Genomic DNA, 21266 nt, shown 5'->3' with positions numbered 1-21266 from the left:
ATTCAATTAACTCTCAATTCCAAACATGTCAGATGCAATCAAACAGCATTTGCACTTGCTGAAGTACTTAGAAAACACTGAAGGTCTTGACTGTTGCATAGGTTCTCCAAAATTTCCTTCAAGATAAGGAGAGAGCAAAGGGTACTTTTACTCCTCCACCTTCAGCTAAATTACTGCATATTAGATCTCTCACAAGCATTCCTGTAAGACTTTGAGAGATAATTAGCAGTGGCTTAACATCAGCTCATTAAAACCTAGTCCTTTTTTCTTACTATCATATTATCAAAGCAGTCCTGTCAACACAATTCTCATTACTTTCTTGTTGAAGAATGAAAGAACTCAAAATCCACCCCTCTGCCCATTTGCTAGAAAATGTGAACTTGGATTGAACACACCAGGTTTTCCACTCAGGACAGCACTGCCAGCTTAGGCACAACTTATTCCTGATTTGTCATGGTGAAAACTTGCTCCAACAAGGCAGGCACGTGTCTTGGAAAGCAATACAGTATTCAGAAGTCTGGCTGCTGTATATGTAGCGACACAGGACCAAAACAGCACTTGGGAGCAGAATATGAAAACCTCTGGGCAGCCTGTCCCATAAAAATGCAAGAGTTTGTGCAAATAAACCAAGTATTTTCCTGCCAATAAGGGTAACAAGGCTCCCAGAAGAGAACACACCATCATGGAGTAGTTTATAACAAGCTGCCTGACACACCCTTGAGAAGAGCCATTAGTTTCCTAGGACACTGCCTGTGCACATTGTGCCCAAGTTACCAAGCAAGCAGCAATCCCATGGCAGGGTGGCAGCATGGATTACCTTGGCTGGTCTCGTAGGCATCTGCTTTCCTCTTCCTATTCCGCTGGTCATTCTGCTTTTTCTCGGGAGTCTGTTAAACAATACTTCAAAATTAACGTTACTGCAGTTATTCCAAGATTTAAAGAAAATGTCCAAACACAATGACCTGTTCCATATCCCCAGTGGCCATTTCATTTCTCTGGTTAATTTCTTTCTATTGCTGGTACCTAAAGAAACAACTGCTCTCAAAGAGTTGCTACCTTCTCATAGATGTGCTGCAGAGGGAGAGAATGTGGTTAACAAGAAGGTAATTTATTTTTTCTATTTTAGCTGCTGCAAGCCAGTGACCTTACAGGGCTAGCAGAGCAAGCTCAACATTTATAAAAACCTATGTAAACCCCTTCAAGGTGATCACAGTACTGGTACAAGGGGAATAATGATGAGAGTTTCAAGTACTGACATCCAAATCTGCAGTCCAATCACAGTCTCTAAAGCCAATTCACTTTGCCTGCAGCTAATGCTTCTTCTCAAAGCCCACTGCAGATGGCTGCAGAAGTATCCCAGGACAGCAGGCAAGACAAAGCTCTTACAGATGCAGCAATTCACCTAGACTTCTGTTTGCTCCTCACCAGCTCTCATTAAAGTCATGGGTCAGTTGCATGTGCCATTTCTGTGAGCACCCAGAGACCCGATAGGCAGCTGATCAGTGGATTTATGCATGATCAATTTATTTATGCACAGGCACAACATAGAGCACAGCTGACAGGCCTGAGGGCTCCAGAAGTGTCATGCCTATCTGTCTGTATGAGGCTAACGAGCCTAAACATGAGAATGGAGGAGACTCTGGGGCTTTCCACATCACCAGGATCACATCTGTGGCCAAACCTGCTGAAGACATTGGGAAGCACTGCTGGAAGCAGCTCACTGAGGTTGCTGGACAGAGATGTCTCGTCACTCTCATTACCAATGTCATTTTAAAATTGCTGAAATAATTCCCAAGCTGTATGTTTTCCAGTCACTGCAGCCACCACTGAACTATAGCCTGGGGGCAGGGAGAAAAACACTGCAAAACACAGCTCTGGGGGAGGGAAAGCCATAGCCAGAGTGTCTGTGGTAAATCTAAGTTTCATGCTCTTTGGAAACCCAAATCTCAAGTACCCTCTTTAAAGATCTCTACCAAAAGACTTGCTCATACTGAGCACAGAAATCAATCTCCTTCCTTTAGTAGGATAAAAAGGAAAAAGGCAAATCTAAACCTGGCTGTGTGCTCCCAGTGGGTGCTGGACATCTACAGCCCCACGTTACCAGCTGGGCATTCACACACAGTGCTGTTTTGGTAAGACGATGGAGGGGATTGTTAAGACAATTGGTTATTGTGTCTGCAAGGTACTTTTTTAGAATGAGGGGACTGAGAACTCCAAAACTACCTAGAGACTTGCTGCTGCAGCCCCTCTATGTGTAAAAGTCAGAGACATTGCCTCTTCAGTGTCTAGTGAAGAGCAGCTCCTGAACAGCGTCGGCGTGACTGTAACACCACAGGCTCCATTACAGCTTCCATGGAGCTGTGAGCATATTAATGAGAATCAGTTTAAGTTGTTTTTCCATTCAAGTACTTACATAATAAAAATGACACACAACATTATCTCTTACAGACTGAAAAAGCAAGGAATGGGAGATTCGAATACGTCAGCTTGGTTGATTTATATCTCTCCACAGAAGTACATTAAAAAGAAAAACAATTAAAAGAATGAATACTCAGATTTCCACTATTAACTACTCTTTATGGAGTTTAAGATACTGTATCCCTAAAATCCCCTCATACTAGTACTGCCATATAATAGAGGGAAATATGACCCAAAACTTACCTGGTAACTATGGGGGAAGTTCATAAGAAATGCATAAGAAAATGCACTTTCATTTGAGGTTTTGGTTTACTAACATAGAATTTTAGAACAAAATTAGACTTAGATTTTAGAATAAAAATCCAAAGACAATTCATTTTGCTGCTTTGATGAGCATTTTGAAATAGTTAATCCTAAAGAAGTGAGACTAACCATGGACAAAGCATCAATTTTCACCTCCCCACACTTCCACAGAGTAATGCACAAATGCTCTGCCTTGTACAGGCTTAGGCAAACTCACGTTTTTGGATAGATATGGCAAACTTTTCCATTAATGCTCTCTGGCTTTTTATGTGTATCCAAAAATGTATCCCAATGAGCTGAAAACAGTTTCCCAAATGGAGCTTTTACAAATGCTGTGTTTGGGATTAGGTAAAACCTTCCTGGAATGGTGGGAAGCTTCGAGGAGGAGCTTCACAGAGAAGTTGAAAGCCTGCAGGGGCAGGCTAAATACTTCCCTGGTCCCTTTCACTCTCCAAACTAAGACTGTCACTGATTCTCACAATTTCTTCCATGCTTTGAGATGGATCATGTTCACCTTAAACCCAACTACCCAAGCAGTTGTGCCTGCTTACCTCCAACTCTTTATCGCTCAGAGAGCCCACGCTGCACAAGCTCTGGTTGGAAGACTCACTATTTAACGGACCCTAGTGAGAAGCAAGCAAAGACTGTTAGAAACAACTTCCTACAAGGCAGACCCGTCCTAAAAACCACTCAGTCTCTGGGCTAACTACAGTTACAGCAGCACCATGGGTCAAACTCCCAGACAGGGGATGGGGCACTAAGATGCTTCAGAAGACATTTGCAGCAGGACAGTTGGATTGTTCAACATTTTTTTTTCTCAGGATAATGATCCAGCTTTTGGAGTATTTCTACATCAGTTCATTTCCTAACTGGTCTATTTACCCACATCCACAAAATAGCCAAGGTGGTATTTTTAGAAGCCTAAGGCTTGAGGAAGAAAACCTAAATTTGTTGAGTAGCAGGAGTTCCAAGCTCAGCTCTCCAGGCAAGCATCTGCTTGACCCTGAGCTAAGCATTTAGACGCATCCTCATCTGGCAAGCCAGCTATTACTGTTATCAGATGCTGGCAGTACCATTGATTTAAATGTGTCATTTTATGCTTTTTTCAACACTAGGAAAGTGAACAAGTGAAACTTGTGTTAAGAGCAGTACAACTAGTACCCATAATATAACCTTTCCCACTTGGCTATTTTATGGACCCATGTGTGACCTGCCCGCAGAGCAGCTGCTCCCACCAGGCCAAAGCAGAAACTCACGAGACCAGAAAAAGATTTACCAAAACTGTAACCAGGTACTTCAAGAGTCTGCTGCATCTTTTCAGGCTCTGCTGGATACACATCTGCATTTTTACATATCCAAGTAGTTTGAAAATTATTTAAGATCTCTAATAAAACCGGTTTTAAAAGGAAAAAGTGAATCATGCAAAGTCACTGTTTTATCCTGACACAAAAGTATCCTCCTACAGATCTAACTTAAGAAATTAAGACAAATTTGACAAAGATGTAAAAACAAGATTCACAATTAACAATGGAATGTATTAACAGGAAGAATGACATGATAAAGCCACTTCTCAATTAATAACTTGTGAGCATCTTTTCCCAAGATGCATTCTATTTCAGCATTTTTAACTGCAGTAACCACTTCCAACCAATCAATCTTTCCTCAAAGCAAAGCCACTTCTCATTATACACTTGAGCAGAAGACTCAAGTGGTGGAGTGGGGGAGAAGCCTTAAGACCACAGAGAAACCCCACACAAGATAATTTTTTAATGGATCAGTTCTCTCTCCCCTGTTTAAGGGCCAAACACCACTATCAAATTGTGACATAATCTAGCTATTACTAACCTAAATTCCCAAGCAGGCATGTGCTGAAAGTAGACGTCTACCTTCTGTGTTCACTGTGAGTGTTAAATATCAAATTCAGTTCTCCTAAAACAACATGCTCAGCTGCTTAAAAAAAAAAAAAAAAAAAAACCCCAACACCTGAATAGCTCAGGAAGCTGAACTTTTAAGGAAAAATTGCAGGTTTACATTCTTTAAGCCATACTATTATCCCTTCAAGGGATCACACAAATAGCTCAGGACCAGAAAAAATGCTTCACTTCAACTCTTCAGCAATAGTTTCTTTTAAGCAAAACAACAAGCTCCTTACCACCCAATGTGATGGCTCACAAATGTTATAGGTACAACTCTTGGTTATTCCAGGAATTTACTCCTGGGCCAACAGGACTTAACAGAAGTGCCAACATTAACCTTCGCTACATCCACATGAAAGTCTCACTGCTAAAAAAATTGTAAAATCTTATGGCAAGTGGCAACAGAAAGTAAATCCTTTCACTCATGAAAAAAAACTTGTTTATAAACTGCACAAATGCTGCTCTCCAAAATCTGTCTGTTCTCTCAGGAGCTCCAACCCCACATCCGAGGCACCAATCAACCTTCTGTGCCGGGTGAGAACTTTGTGAGACACAGGAGCTTCTCTCCAAAGGAGTGTTTGCTGGGCTCACACTGGGCTTCTGACATGATAAAGATGAAAGTGAAAGTTGTTTCCACATTTGCTTAAATCTTGTTGTCTCCATTTTGCAGATGGATAGCAAATGACAGGAGCAGCTGTTTCAAAAACACCACATTTAAACTTTCCATGAACATTATGATTGAAGTGGAATATCAGTGGCATACAAAGGACAACTCTTCTGCAAGGCCCCTGTATTCTGGGATCACCTGGAAAATAAACTGATGGGGCCACTTACAGCTAAAAATTATACTACCACTTTTTGCAGAAACACAAGTTTATCTTGTTCAAGAAATCCACTCAGTTTGCACCTTAATGTAAAGTTCTGGGATGCAAGCAGCTGGAAAAATGCCTAATACAAAATCCACAATGTTTTTCTTACTTCCAGTACTATGAGTACCTGCACTGACTACCCCGCATGGGAAATTTTTAGCTCTACCAGCTGGAATCAAAACCATGTCTCACATCAATAAAAGAGGAGTTTGATGCTGGTCAGATTCTTGACCAGTAACCCCCCACCCGGCTTTTTTTTTCCTTTATTTCAAATCTTCCTCTAGAATTTACACTGATGATATGGTAAAATTCAACTCAGTGCAGTAGCAGAAAGTGTGAAAAGGAACCAACTTCTTCATTAGGGAACTGGAACAGAACAGCTTGTCATTGTCTACAGGTATCCAGCAATTTCACTGTCACGTGTATTGATTTATGAACAAATGCATCATTAATTCTTTGTAGACATGTTTTGACCCATGCAATGGAGCTAATGCATCACTTTGCTTTTCCCCTGCTTACATTTAAGAGGACCTTCCATTGACACTTTTCTTAGTCTAAAGGATAAGACCTTTACAGACAAGAGCTGAACTTGGCAGAGTTGGCAAAAAGTCTTGTTTTGAAGTATTTTGGCTATGGAAACCCAAACTATTCACCAGAATGTGCTGTACTCAAAGCAACAAAGATGCAATACCTAGGATGTTTCAGGAACATGACCTCGTACTCAGCTGCACCTCTTCTCATGTAATATGTCAAGAGAAAGGAAAAGCAAGTTTTCCTGATTATCCAGATAACATGGGGTTATGTGTAAAATTAGGTATCAGCTGGTTATAGCAACAAGTTTAGGCACAGATGCAACAAACCATATATCTGAGTATGTCCCTTCAGCTAACAGTCAGTTAGTGCAGCTATAAAAAATGCTTCAAATTTATATTTTAGCATTCCTGACTGTTTATATTTAACTCAGCAACTGACTTGGGATAAATGTTCAGTATTTAATTTAGCATACAATTTTTAAGTGGACATGACACAAAAGGAATTGAAGGAATGAACATGAATTTTGAAAAAAAACCCTGAAGTAAACAAAGAACATTAACATGAGTATATTGCCAGGGAAGTAGTAGGGTGCATATTAGCACATAATATACATACAATAGTTTATACAGATAAGGCTCATGAATTTTATTCCAGAAGTTATCTGATTTTTCTAGCACAGACCACTTTGGGATAATACTGCACTTCACTGCTCTCACTTCCAGCCCGCTCATCCACTGTGCCCTGTCAGGGCAATTGGTGATGGGACTCAGCAAAAATTCAAAATACGTGGGTCATCTGAAACAAGCTAATAGTACCTACAGTGTTTACCCAAATGACAAGCACAAGAACAGCACACACTTCCTCCTCCACAAGGAATTTCTCTCCAAGATAAGCTGGCAAGCTTTTTTCCCTGGTGATTCACCTATCAACTGCTGCTTCAAAGTCTGTGACCTACCTATGCACAATAAAGCCTCCATGTTGAGAACTGGATGCAACAGCAGCAGGCACTTTGAAGACTCCTACTCAAGAGGCAAGAATATAAAATCTGGCCACTCACAGGAGCTGCTTAGTCATTTCTCCCTTTGCCAGAGCCCCTGGAAAGCCCACAGTGAGGCTTCAATGGCTGAGACTTCCAAAGAAACAACTTATCCTGCTAATAGCTCCCACCAGATCATCTAGAACAACACCAAGCAGACTCAGCCCCCCTTACCATTTCTGCCTCCCATGACTTGTACATTTCCACAGCCTCCCCAACTTCCCAGAAATGATCCATCACTCCACAACTCAAAGTGGGCAGTCTCCATTTTGTGCTCTCCAATTCCTCGTACTGAAAAGGAGCTCTAGGAATTCCAGCTGCCTAGCCAGAGTCTCCAACACAGGCTTACAGCAACATGCACAGCAAAATTCTCTTGCTGTCTAAATGAAGGAGACATGGAGATAGACATGCTTCATTACCTCAAGCCAGGATAACCAAGTTCCTCTGAATTCTGTAGCAGATCAATGGATTTCAAAGGCAAAGAGTCAATCCTTCGTTCCACTAAAGACTAGTGCTGACTCCACACAGGTTTACACCAAAGTGAAATGGTCAAATGGCTCTACAGTTACTCTGGTGTAGTGCTACTATGTCAGGTTTAATTAACATATTCTTATCTTATTTCAAGCATCATGTAAGTATGAGAATTACAACCTACTTCTTAACTAGATGTTTAGAAAAGCTCAGTATTACTGCTGATAATGAAATCCCCGAATCACTGAGGTCTTTTTGCCAAGAGAAGTTAATCTACTCTCAGATGTTCACAGGTAACCCCCACTCTATCAAATGGGCAAGTAGATTTGCAGCAGGATTTGCTTGGCTTCCATTATGCTTCGAGAGTTCTCTAGGATTGGAAAGATGGTATTTTTACTTTACTGATGGCAAACTGGACAGAAGGGTCACGCGACTCATCTTAACCCTCAGCTTAGGAGCAGAAATAGGACTGAGATCTGACAACTATTTCTGGGCTCTAGCAGCCAGACAACACATTTGAAGTAATGTTGCACACAGAAGCATCCAAACAATTTTCAAGTACCTGGCATAAAGTCCTGGCACACTCTGCAGAAGGTGCAAAACTCAATTCTAAGTTTTACAACTCTTATTTTCTGGTTCTTCTCATGGCCTATGACACCTGTTGGGGACCACCACTGTGCAGCACCACTTCCCTCCAAGGATGATATGAGGATCCTCAAACACAAATTCTCCACATGGCAACCTTGCTGCTAAAACTATTGCTGAGTACATCACAGTGGAGTTACTGAAGTGATCAAGACTTCAAAAGTTACAGAAAATAAGTAAAAACCAAACTAATCCAAGCAAATACTGTTCTTTATGAACAATTCTTTAGCAGCATATATTCTGTATCATTACCTCAAAGCAGAGGAAAAAGAGCACTAGCTACCAAGACCAAGACTTTTTAAATTCTGGCACAGTCAGATGGATCTACAGGATTCCTACAGCCCAGCTATACTCCCTAGAAGTACTTCAGCCATTTTAGTTTAACTATAAAAGTGGCACACAGAGCTTGGTTCACAGACCTTTTGAAAACCAAACTTGTAGAAGATACATGTGCTGCTGTGAGGATCCACCCTGGTTAAACCTGAGACGGGCTGTGTACAAATACAGGTTGACCCATCACAATTACTGATTTAAATTCTTATCCAGGAAAAGTCTGTGGAAATGACACAAACCCCTTCAAGTTAACCTGCCTGATATCTTAAAGGCAGCACTCAAATAGGAGAAAGGGAGGTGGAAGATGAGAACAGACTAAATTAAACAATATTATCTAGAGAAACAACTCACATTTTGTCTCCTGGGCCTCTTGACCTAAGGAAGATGTCTAGTCAGCATAATGCCTCATGGGAATATACACTTAGGTTTTCCCAGTATGTAAATATAAACAGGAGCTAAATAAGCAGGAACAGTCAATGTTAGTGTCATGTGTTAATTCAGGGACTTGCTCTGGGAATTTAGTGAAGAATGGCACTTCACCATATGGCAAGAATAGACATCTAAAGCATCACCAGCTTTATGAAGCTATCTAGTGACACGGGTGAAGCACAGGAGTATAACAGTTGCCTAGAAACATTCCTTGCTCATAAATTTGATTCAATGAATTAACTCCAAGCTTCTAGTGAGATACATTCTTCAGCTACTAAAGTAAGAAACTTCATCACAGACTTGCAACAGAATTTTGAGGCTTTTGGAGCTGCAAATGACCTTGGTCATTGGGTTGTGCCTTCAGCTACCACAGGAGGTGACAAGCACACAGTTGTTTCCAAAACAGTTTAGGATTTCTATCCTCTACTGCTGTTACTGGAAAGCTCTTCCAGAATCCCATTACTCTGATGGCTAGAAGCTTTCTTCTAGTTTCCAGCCTGAAAACTTGTTCTAGATCAGCTTGCTCTCATTCATACATCCAAACACTTACAGCTGCTCTTTAACAACACAGAGGAACTGTGGGCTTGAAGCTGGAGTTGTATTAAGGTATGTACGAATGCTTTCATTTTATACAGGTCCAAAATATACTCTGTGCTGCTAAATATTAAAAAACATTAAATGCTGCTAAACATTAAAGAAAGACTCCATACACAGCAAGATACACCCAGTGGGCGGAAGGCAGGAAGCTCAGTGCAACTGCCTGCTGCCTTCATCCAATCACATCTGAGATGACACTTCTTCCTTTTATGCAATAAACAGCACCAGATACCTTCCATCCCAGGAGGATGGGCCAGGCCCTGTCCCACTAGATGGCACTCACTTACTACACGGTTCTTTCATTAAACATTTCATTGGAGCCAGCTAAAAGTCTTAGCTGAATCACACAAAATTGTACCACAGCTTTCCCAATATATTCCCTTGAAGACAGTGACCTACCAATGCCAGTGCGGAGCATGACGGACGGAGGCTTGGGGGGGTAGGGAGGGAATTTGAAGCACCAACCTGGGAGGGAATGTAGTAGCTGAAATTAATATTGCAACCAAAATTTGCTGCAACATAGTAGAGTCATGCTAATTTATATCAATGGTTGGCTGATCTATTGCAAATTAGCAAGAATGCAAGTAAATAAATATATTGTTTGCAGTAAGTGTAATGCACTTTAACAGTTTACTGGCTAGTACAACGTAAAACCCTGTAACAACAGGTAAAAATAAAACTCAGTAACAGAACAGCTTTGCTCAAAGTGAGGCCTCCAACAAATGAGGCTTTTTTCCCTGGATTGCTTTAAAAACAAGTTTTCAATATTCACCCCTACAGAAAAGGGCACGTACTTTCTGCTCCAAACATATTGGAAACATAATTAAGATTTGCTTTCCTGTATCTCTCAAAGGTTATTCCTTTAAAAGGAAGAGTTCCTAACATTCTTTGTGAAAGCTAAGTACATTGGTACTGCTTTAAAGCTATACCAGTATCTATGCTTTTAGCTGTTCTAGTAAGATGTTTGGGTTTATCTGCACTGGTACAGCTAAAGAGTCTGAAGCGACAAAACGGGGGCCAGGAGGCAAGAAACAGGTGATAAAGTACACGAAAATTTGTAACACTGAAACAAGATCACAGTACAGTAAATGCCATCAATTTTCATGCAATAAAAAGAACTTAATATGTTAAAAGTCGTAAGAGTAGGGGAAAAGATAAAAAATCCCCACACTCTTACTTCAGCAACTGAAATTGTTACCTCTTAACTTCTAGTGTTAATCTTTCTTACAGCTGAGCATTTGGCTTCCTTTTGCTCTCTTCCCAGACTCAACTCTGTCTGAGAGGCAGAGCAGAAAGAAAAGTGAAAATCCAAACAAAACTCTTTCAAGTTTTGAATCACTTTGTGTTTTTCAGAGAAATGCGGCATCTACAAGGTTTTATCTCAAAACAATTTTAAATGGCTTTAGAAAATCATCTAACAATGTGTTGCTTTACCTTCATGTTCAAAATTCAGTATCTCCCTCAAAAATTAACTCATTATCCCTGACCTAGTTTAAAATGAGTTCTGTCACCATTTCATTGCTCAGAAAGTCTGACATTAACACTACCACCACCTTGAGAACTCGCAGCTTAATGCCAGGACACAAAGCAATGACACAAGGTTGTTACTCAGGTGCCTTGCTTTAGATAGTGCCTGACCAAGTGGAAGCTGTACATGAGGATAAAGATGGGATTTTATTGGCAGGTTGTGGATCAGACACAGGAGAGCTGCCATGCAAACATTTTTTTGTATGTTCTGTCTGATGGGGTAGAAAATTTTAGCTCCTGCACCCCCAAAGAATAGGACTCAATGTTTCAGTCTGGTTATGTGTTGTATCCAACACACAACACTTGAAACTGTATCCCATCAGCAGCCAAATTCAGCTCTCAAAGGTGTTATTGGAGAAAGGAAGGGCCAGATGAGACTTCCAGTTCTACAATGTTGTCATGGAGTTTTTTGGGCACACAAGATGCCTTAAGGTAGAACAATTCCTAAGAACTTAATTAGAGCCCAAAATCTTCTGTACAGCAGAACATCTGCTCAGAGATCCCATTTTCATTCCTCTCTAACATACTTCACAGATTAGAGTTCAAAACACAACAAGTGACAGAGAATTTGTTTGCAAAGATAAATTATCCATGTAGAAATCAAAAAAACCCAATCCAAGCACAAGGCAGGATGGCTAAGCAGTCATACCTGTCACCACAGGTACTCACACTCACCTTGGCAACCCCAACCCCGGTGAACCTGGCCTCCAGGAGCTCCTGCCTGCGTGGGTCCAGGCTATGCAATTCTTCCATCATTTCTGCTGCTATGGAAGAATAACACTCAGATTATGAAATGCAAGGAAAGACAGAGACATTTAGTATTCCGTGCCACTGACGAAACTTAAAAGTGCCTATTCTGCAGCACAACCATGTAGAGAGCATTTTCTTGCAAGAGAAATCTAAGATTACCATGTAGTAACAACATGACTTTGCCACCATATTATAGTATTTAAACCATAACCCTGCTGGAGTTTCCTCTCTCCTGTTGTACCAGCCATTTCAAGATCTCTAAATCCAAGAAACAAATTATGACACATTTTCCCACTGGATGCTTTATTAAAATGAAAACATGGGACCAGAGTGTTATGACTAAAAGCTTCAGAGCTTTTCATCTGTGCTGCATGACTAGAAGAAAAAAAAGCAACATTCTTTACCCCATAATTTATTTTTGGCCAATCCTGGAAATACTCAAGCTCCATGAACTCCAGATTTCACTGATAACAGCTTTGCTTCTTCCAAGCACAGAATGGGATTATAAGAAGAAAATAACACACAATTAAACCTCTTAATTTACAAGGTAAAGCATCAGATACTTCTAAAATAGCAGCTTTTACACCTGGGATGTACCTGGGGTACCTCCTGGCAACCCAACGCTATGGGTGGCCTTATTTGAAGGGTTAAAAATCTACCCTGCATAACTGTGTAAACAGGTTAAAAATCAGGAAATACATAATTCAAATCCTGAACTGAGAAAAAAATGGGACAAAATTCACCGTTCGTTACAACTGTGAATCACATCTTCCCAACTGCACCAACCAAGTTCATTTCCAGAAATGTCTGTTCCAGTTCCATTTTCTGGACTAAGGTAGAAAAAAAATAAAAAGGCCAGAAACAGAAGATAAAGATTTGCTGTGTAAAGAGCATATGCGATGAGGAAAGTTCTTGAAGGGCAGCAAGTGCCCTCTAGAACAGGCAGTGCACAATTGTTCCTTTTATGAACTGTCCATTTTGTCCCTGCTGCTTCCTCCAAACGCTGCGGCTCCAAATCACAGGGGCAAAGTAAATCCATCCGGGGGCATTCTCAACTGCTCTCCCAAATCAGTCCCAACCTTCAAAAACTAATGCGATCCTAAAAGTGGTTATTAAACAACCATATTTCTGCCACGGGCTCTAAAAGCCCAACAAAGCTCTCAGCCCAGTTTTCAAAACAGGAAATCTGAGTAGCGAGGAAAATGACAGACAAGCCGCAAACGCCAAGATGTTCAAGCGCTCCCAGGGTTCTCGCCCATCATGGGGCGACCATCCGCAGGGAATCGCATCCCCACACCGGGATGCTGCTCTGGGGAAGGGGCTGACACAAGTTCCCGCCGGGGGCTGCTCCGGGACCCGTTGCATCCCTCCAGGCAGGGCTAGCATTCCCTCCTGTCCTCCTGGGAGGGGATTTCCAACACCCCTCTCCTACCCACTCGGGACGCAGACGCAGCAGCCGCCAAGCAAGCAGCCTTGCCCCGCTGCCAGCTGCTGCACCGCCTCGGCCTCTTCCTCCTCCCCTCCAGCACCGCCTCAGCCCTCATCCCGAGGCTTCGCAGGCCAAGCCCCTCCGCCGCCCCCAGCTCTCACCCCCGCCCGCCAGGCCGGGCCGGGCCGGGCCGCGGGGCCTGCGCTGCTCCGTGCCCGGCGAGGGGCCCAGGCCGCGCTGCCGCCGCCCGGGCTCTCAGGCCGCGGCCCTGTAACCGTGACCCGGCCCGCGGTACCAGCCCCCGCCACCGCCTTCCCCGTGGCCGCCCCCACCCACTCTCGGGCCGGGCGGGGACGAGGCGAGAGGTGTCCCCACGCTGCCCCCGCCGCCCCTGGGGGTCTCACCTGGCGCTGCCGCTCCTGCCGCCGCCGCCCGGCCCAGCGCTCCCCGGGCACCTCGCGGATCCCGCCGCCGCCGGGGGCAGGAGCAGCAGCAGGAGGAGGAGGGAGGGAGGGAACCTGCTGCGGCGGCGGCGGCACGGGCGGGAAGAGGAGGCCGGGGGCGGCTCCGCGGCTTGAACCGCGGGCACTGAGGCTGAGAAGGGCGGAGGGGAAGGGTGGCGAGGGGTGGAGAGGGAAGGCTCCGGGCTGGGGGTAGGCCGCGGATCCCCGGCCTCGCGTGAGGGGCCTGGCCGGGCCGGAGCGCGCGCGGGCCGGCGGCGGCAGGACAAAGGCCTCGCGGAAAGACCCGGCGGCCAGGTGGGGCGGGGCGGGGGGTGCACGGGGCCGGCGGGCGCGGTGGGGCCGGGGCAGGTGCGGCCCCTCGTCCCTCCCGCCCCGCGGCGCTGGGCCCGGCCCGGCCGATGGGGGCACACGCGCTGGGGAAACCGCGCCGCGTCTCGCGAGACTTGCGCGGCGGGAGGGGGGAGGGGGGTCAGAGGGGGCGTGGCTTGAATGGGGTGGGGCCTGAGGGGGCGGAGGGAGGGGCGGGGGCGGCAGGTGGGGGGGTCAGTGGGGCCGGGGGGTCAGGGCAGGGGGAATGGACGGGGGTCACACAGGGCAGGGGGCAGCAGGGATCAGAGTTCTACGGGATCCGGGGTGGGGCTTGGCCCTCATTTGGATCTGCGGCTCAGGGCAGGGCTGAGGGGGCAGGGGGCATGGCAGGTGTCACACAGGTCTGGGGGAGCAGCAAGGGCTCAGGAGGGACCATGGGGTTACGGGATTCGGGGGGCTGAAGGGGCAGCAGGCTCAAGGGCAGTTCAGATCTAGCTTTGGGATGGGGACAGGCCTGGGGAGCACTGGGGAGTAATACACATGTGGGCAGGAAGCAGAGGTTCAGAGTTCGTGGGCTCGGGGGGACTGGGGTGCTGGGCACAAGGCGGGGTCAGAAGGGCCTGAGGGTCAGGGCAGGCCTGGGGGCCGCAGGACGGATGGAAGGTGGTCAGACAGGGCTGAGGGCCAACAGAATGTCAAGGTGAACTATGGGGTCATGGAGGGATGTGGGGGCAGGCACAATGCAGGGCTTGGATCCAGCCTTGGGGTGAGGTCAGGGCTGAGGGTCAGCAAGGTGGGGCAGGGGGTGATCACAGATGGCGAGGCAGCAAGGGCCAGGGGAAAGAGGGTGCTGGGGCATGATAGGCACAAGGAGAGGGTCAGATCCAGCCAGGGCCTGGGGGTGGGGCAGGGCAGGCCTAGGGACATGCCACCACCAGGGTAGAAGAGGTTGACCTACGCCCTGTCCCAGGATGCCCCAGGGAGGGGGTGCATGTATGACATCCCACTCCCCAGTTCTTCACCTCCTCTCCAGTCTCCATCTTACACACCCACGAGCAATCTCACTCCCCAAACCACCCTCATCTCCCGGAGTAAAGGGTGCAAGGGCACCTCAGCACCCCCAGCTGATCCCCACTCCATCCTTGCCCCCCGGGAACACCACCTGGAATGGGCCGGGCCCCTGGTTCAGGGCTGATCCAGCAGGTATATCATCTGTGAGACACAAGCCGGGTGCCTCAGCAGCCCCCAAGACACACTCTCGCCTTTCCAAGGCCAAACTGCCACCACAGTCGGGAAAAGAGGCCTCAAAATGAATAAAGATAGGTCTTGTTCCAGCTGGAATGAAGCAATTCCACTGCAGTTCGTTCGGCTCATTGCAGGCAGCAGGAGCAGGACCCACAGCGCTGCGGGTGTTGCACCCGCTCGCTCCAAGGCTGAATCAGCTTTCCTAAAAGCAAACAAGCAGGAGAGGATTGTTGGGAGAGGAAGTGGCCAGGCCTGTCCGAGGGGAGGCAGGCGCGGATTAGCAATGGGAGCGGAGGTTCCTGGAGCTCGATAAAGGATTTGCCAGGGCTGGGAACACAGAGGGAGCTCTGTCCTCTCCCCTTCACTACGTGACATCGAGCGATTTATGACCGAACTGGAGCCGACTAGTTTGGCAAAAGAGACGTGGAGAGGAGCCGGCAGAGCATCGCGGAAAAACTGCTCCTGCAAGGTGATGGGGGAAATTGTGTTATTTTAAAATTGCTAATTTATTGTACTTTGTTAAGATGCTGCAGCAAATGGCTCTGGGAGTGCTGCCTGCTTGTGCAAGCTGCTTTTCCTGTGCTTTAATCTGCTTTTCTTTCAGTACAAGAGCCACTCCAATTTCAGCTTCTGCTCTGTAAGTCACATTTTCAGCATGATTAGTGGTAGGAATTTGTAAAATAAATAATTAAATAAATAGTTGTTTGTGTCTGTATTGGGTTGTGTTTTTAAAGAAAAAATCCTGGAGTAAATATTCCATCAGCTGGTAGCTAATTACAGCCATTTAGGGAACGTTAATTAGGACCACTTGCAGTGAACATTGTTCAAGGAGGTTTAAATTTCATTAGTGCATTTCAGTTTGATTTTGGGTGGAGAGAGGAGGAGTTGTGGAAGCTGTTACACCTAATAAAGGGATTGACTTACTGAACCCTCTAGCTCTTCCGGACTCCACTGCCCTAAGAAACACCTCCAACTCCAAAGGGAGCAGTTCACCTTCTCAGAGTGGACACCAGAATTGGACACCAGTAGCAAGCAATCTATGGTACTGTCCCCCACCTTTGTGTTTTAGGGGTTATAGGGGATCATTTTGCGCTAATTTTTCCTGTGCTTTTTTGACAGTGCTTGATGGGGCCCTTCCTCGTCCTTGTCCATACATTGCTAAGGACTGCATTGCCAGGTATCACAATGCCATCAGTATTTCCATGTAGGCCACCAGAAGAAACTTTTGCTGTCACAGAATCACAGAATAGTTTATGTTGGAAAGGTCCCCAAAGGTCCTATCCCATGCTCTACCACGGACAGGGACATCTTCCACCAGACCAGGTTGCTCTGAGCCCCATCCAACCTGTTCTTTTACACTTTCAGGGATGGAGCAGCCACAACCTCTGTCATTCCCTGATGGTCGTTTTCTCACTGTCATTTTCACAGAAATCACAGACCAATGTCCCTCTTCTCCTTCCCTCCAGCAGGACCAAATTCCCAGGGAGAGCCTCCTGAAGAATCCACTACAGCCAGGAATGTTTTTGTAGACATCCCTTGATGCACCACTGAGTTCCAGGCCTGTCAGAGGGCCCATGGCCCTGGGCTCTGCTGGGTCAGGCCAGAACAGAAGGTGGTGACATCTGATAAGGAACAGATGAACTCAGGTTGCACTGTCCTCCTCCTGTGACTCCCCCTCTCCTGCCCTGCACCCCTCTGAAATAACTGGGGTTTCTCTTCTCACTCCCCAATTCGGGACTGGGGCACATCCCCTTCAGCACATCCTGTAAAGGCAGCCCTTGTGTTCTGCAGTGAAAATGCTCTGCTCCCTCAGCTCTGCTCCTGCATGTCCAGAAGCTCACCCTCGCTGCAGTCATATCCTTCCTGACACTCCTCTGCTGCACACTGAATTATGGTCCTCTCCACCTCCATCCTCTGAAGAGCTTCTCAGAGCAACACTTCCAGCTTCAATTTCTTTTCCAAGATGCCAAAATTGCACCTCACACCAGACATGGCAGCTGGTCCCTTTGTGGCACAGAGAGGGAAGGAATCAACAAGTTGTAACTGTATTTATGGCTGTAAGCAGGAATTTCAGAGCAGCCTTTAAGGATCCCACTTGCTGTCAGCAGAGTACAGGGAGGTACAAAGGATTTTTAGAAAACTTTGTCAGATAACAGTAGGAAGGAAGTTACTGGATAAACTTCCCAGTGATCTCAGAACTTTTTCCTCCTACACTTCATCAGGACACAGCTCTGAACAGAGATGCACTGCACAGCCCAGCCTGGTACAACACTTCCAACTGTGATGTTCCAGTGAGATTGTGTTTACTGGAACAGCAAAGGTCTCTCAGGTTGCTTAGTGAGAATTACCGTATAAGGAAATACTGTGTCTTGAAGAAGTCTATAAACCCATCTTGTTTCTTTGAATAAATGATTCTGATTCCTTGCTGGTCTGAGTCCGTGCCTCAGTTGTTAAAAATGGCATCCCAAATGGGGACTTGATAGGCAACAAGTGGTTGCACCAGTAGCAATGCTCAGCTGAACTTTACAGGTGGCTGAAATGAAGCCTGGGAGCTGAAATGAAGCTCGTGGTGCCAATCAACTTTTCTGCAAGACTGAAGGTAGCAGCTGAGAACAATGGAGGATGAACAGAACATTGCAGAGACGTTAGAAGAGATTTTTAAAAAGCATGTCAGGAAAGTTGAATCCAGATTTGGATGGATTCTTCTTCTGGGCAAAAGACTAGGATTCAACTTTAGATGACACCAATATTTTTGATCCTCAGACACAGGACACTTTTGGGCATGCATTGTGGGACAGAGTTATGCAAGTCAATGCAGCACTGACAAAGCTTTCGCGTCCGTGGTGAACAGTGTGCAAGGCACTCATGGTGCATGGACAATGAAGGGCACTTGTGCCACTGCAGGAGCCTTGCTGACCCCTTCTGCACTGCCCGCAAATGACTGTAAGTCTGTTGGGGCTGATGGAGGAGAACCAGAAGATGGCTTCTGGTTCCCCAACCCATTTGATCCCGGAGGGGACCCTGATGGTATCCTAGAAGTGCTTGCTCTGCCCTGTGCCATCAGGTGGAGCCATGTTGTGGTGAGCAGCTGGAGCCAGGTGGGCCATTCATGGTACCTGTTCCCTCTCTGTGTGCCCTCTGCAAGAGTGTGGCAGCAGCAGCAGCAGCCGCAGGGCGTGGGCAGCTGCAGGGGCACGGCGCTGTAGCGGCGGTGGTGAGCGCAAGGCGCCAAGCACATGGTGGCGGGCACATGGCAGGGCTCTGCCATGCTGGCGGGCACATGGCACAGCCAGGGGATGGCAGCAAACGCTGCGCTGGTGACAGAGCAGAGCCGGTGGGACGGGAGCAGCTCTCTGTATGTGGGCAGTAAGAAGGGGACCCAAGGAGCCTGGTGGCACTGGCAGGTGCAGTGCCACGTCCCTGCTCCCTGCACAAGGCAGGGGGTGCCCAGGGGGACTGGGCCGCCACCTTCTGCAGGGGTGGCTGCAAGCTTGGGATAAAGTTCCTGCTGCTGGTCTGTGAAACTGTCCTGGTTTTGTTTCTCAGAATGTTGCCACAATCCTGGAGCCTATCTCAAAGACTGCTTTTTTACCACACCACCTTGTGACCCCTTGGATTGTTCCAATTGCTTTTTGTTATGGATGCTCCTGTATTTTTAAGTATTTTTTTGCTCTTGTTAAAAACTAACTTTATATTTTCACTAAGCTGTAGGTTTTAACGTGACTGTTAATTAGATTAAAGGTTAACTGGGTGATGGTAGTATATTTCTGGATCCAGACAGCATTAATACACAGAGTTTTTAGGAAGGCCTTTAGTTGTGAGATAATTATTTAATGTTACTTATATGCATTCTTTTGGTTACATTAATAAAGGTTTGCTTGTACATATCTTGGGGAAACCCTCCCAGTCAAGGCTTGGGCCCTGGCCTAGCCCTGGCCCTGGCTGGTTAGGGAAATATACCATCAGACCCAAGTGTTTCTGCACTAGAAATGTAATCAATTCATTTTGACTTGCTGATTTGGTCTCATAAAAGCTGGACCCCCTTTTGAGGCAAACGTAGAAACCTTGTCCAGGAAAAGTTTTCCAGGTCCTCACTGTGGAATGGGTCTCTGTGGTAGCAAACAGCAGGCCTGTATAAGGTCTTGCAGGCTGAATCCTACCTTGGTCTAACATAGCTGTGAGAAAGCTAACATCTCTTCATGAAAACAGAAACCTGTAACGGCAAAAACCAACTTGTTTCCCTGCAAAATAATTCTACAGATTAGGACTGTTTTCTTGCACCCATTTCAACAATCCCAACCATCTCAGCAAAGGAATAAAACAGTATCTCACAAACAACCCTTTCTTGGATGTAGACACCTTGTTCAAGACTGACCAATTACTATGGAGTAACAGCTTATTACTGACCAATAGGGGAGAGACATAGGAGGGTTTATAAAACTATATAAAGGGATATATAAAATAAAGTGGTAGATTTTTTCACATCTTAAAAGAGTGTGTCTTATCTCTCTGAAATGAGGTCAACAGCAACAGGGCTCTCCAGTGATGTCAGACTGTGGGTGATGGTAAAGTAGTTAGGCAGTTAAAGGTATTATCTGGCTTATTTTTGCTCAGTAGTGCTTGTTGTTTTTTAGATGCACTGTTTTACTGGGTTGAAACATGTTCATGTTATAGTTGTTAAAACAAAAAAGAGGGAGTGTGGGGATGGGCTATATTCCCCACAAAGGCCTCACATGTTCTTAATTTTTACAATCACATTCAGAATGACCTAACTGCAGTCTAACAACATTTTTGTGAATCACAAGCTCACTCAGACTTACTAAGAATCTTGAAAGTAGAAAATGGGAAGGACCCTTTCCATTGATAACCTGGGGACAAAGTTATGCTTGTGTTTTCACAGATTCCAGTCCATGATGGGTACCTGCAAGAGTGATTCAACCAGCCTTGGTTGTTCTGGCTTTATCATCAGCTTGTGGGGAAGCTGAGAGAACAAGAGGAATGGAGCTTGTTTGGTTTGGGTTGTGGGCCAATGTTGGAATGTTCTAATGTTGGGAGTGTTTCGTTTAGTGATTCTTGTTTGTATAAAGCAAAAAAGAGGGAATTGTGGTCAGAGACAGGATGGAGTTGAGCTGCAGGCCATGGCACGCACCTGCAGGAGCACACTGGAGCACAAAGAAGCACATGGCAGCACAGAGAGGCTTGTCTCTGCCTGACCCTGGGGCAGGAGGTGCCACGTGGCAGAGCCCTGCAGAGAGGAGCTGCCAGAAGCTGACAGATGGGTGAACAGCCATGGCCACTCCACAGAAGGATTTTAAGAAAGTGTTTTGCTGACGTGGTGTTGGTTGATAGGTTGCTTAGTGAGAATTACCGTATAAGGAAATACTGTGTCTTGAAGAAGTCTATAAAACCATCTTGTTTCTTTGAATAAATGATTCTGATTCCTTGCTGGTCTGAGTCCATGCCTCAGCTGTTACACATAATAACATTCTACCTTACAGGGCTTTGGAAAGCCTTATTTAGACAAACTGCTCTAAGATGAGTGTAAGAGGAAAATCCAAACAACATCCTATTGTAAAGCCAGAGTTACTGCACACACTTTTTTCTAAGTATATTCAGCCTCTTTGTGAATGTCTGCAAATGCATTCCAACCTTCCTAACGAGGCTCATCTCAGTAGGGAAGAAGTCACTTGCAATTGTGGAAAAGTCAAGATTTAATTTTCTGTGTAACCTCCATTGACCTCTTCACATCCACTATTGGCAACGAATGTGGAAAAACCTATGTGACTGTGTAATTACAGAGTGCAGTGAGGTGGCCCTGCCCAGGTACTGCTCCCCAGGTGAGGGGGATGTGCAGCATGCCTTGAGCTTGGTCCCAGGAATGAACAAGGAGTCTGAGGGGAGATCAGGCAATTTAATCTCCAAATGAGGAAAGCCACATCCAGTGACCCCAGGGAAAGGTGGCACCTCTCTCGTTACACCTGAGCAGATCCC

The 21266-nt window shown here is 45.7% G+C and overlaps 1 protein-coding gene and 1 long non-coding RNA gene across 9 annotated transcripts in view; one reads left to right on the top strand and one right to left on the bottom strand.

The window, feature by feature from the left end:
* TLK2 (tousled like kinase 2) overlaps positions 1–14170 on the bottom strand; it is a 43117-nt gene extending 28947 nt beyond the window's left edge. For 3 of the 8 annotated variants that reach the window (XM_074557753.1, XM_074557759.1, XM_074557760.1), the window contains exons 1-5: positions 13662–14170; positions 11754–11842; positions 9951–10016; positions 3273–3344; positions 818–887 (exon numbers count right to left, since the gene is read on the bottom strand). In XM_074557753.1, the coding sequence (XP_074413854.1) occupies positions 818–887; positions 3273–3344; positions 9951–10016; positions 11754–11834 (289 nt within the window). In that variant the 5' untranslated portion in view covers positions 11835–11842; positions 13662–14170. Of the gene's footprint in view, positions 1–817; positions 888–3272; positions 3345–9950; positions 10017–11753; positions 11843–12232; positions 12311–13661 lie in introns of those variants that run through there. The other 5 variants (XM_074557754.1, XM_074557755.1, XM_074557756.1 and 2 more) reach the window with 5 other exon arrangements.
* Positions 14171–14409: 239 nt separating this feature from the next.
* Positions 14410–20785, top strand: LOC106629886 (uncharacterized). Its single transcript, XR_001333244.3, has 4 exons — positions 14410–15744; positions 16212–16317; positions 16395–16452; positions 16742–20785. It is a non-coding gene; the product is annotated as an uncharacterized LOC106629886 (long non-coding RNA).
* The last annotated feature ends 481 nt before the right edge of the window (positions 20786–21266 follow it).

Source organism: Zonotrichia albicollis, chromosome 23 (genome assembly GCF_047830755.1).
Source record: "Zonotrichia albicollis isolate bZonAlb1 chromosome 23, bZonAlb1.hap1, whole genome shotgun sequence".
Lineage (NCBI taxonomy): Eukaryota > Metazoa > Chordata > Aves > Passeriformes > Passerellidae > Zonotrichia > Zonotrichia albicollis.
This window is presented reverse-complemented; position numbering and strand designations above follow the sequence as displayed.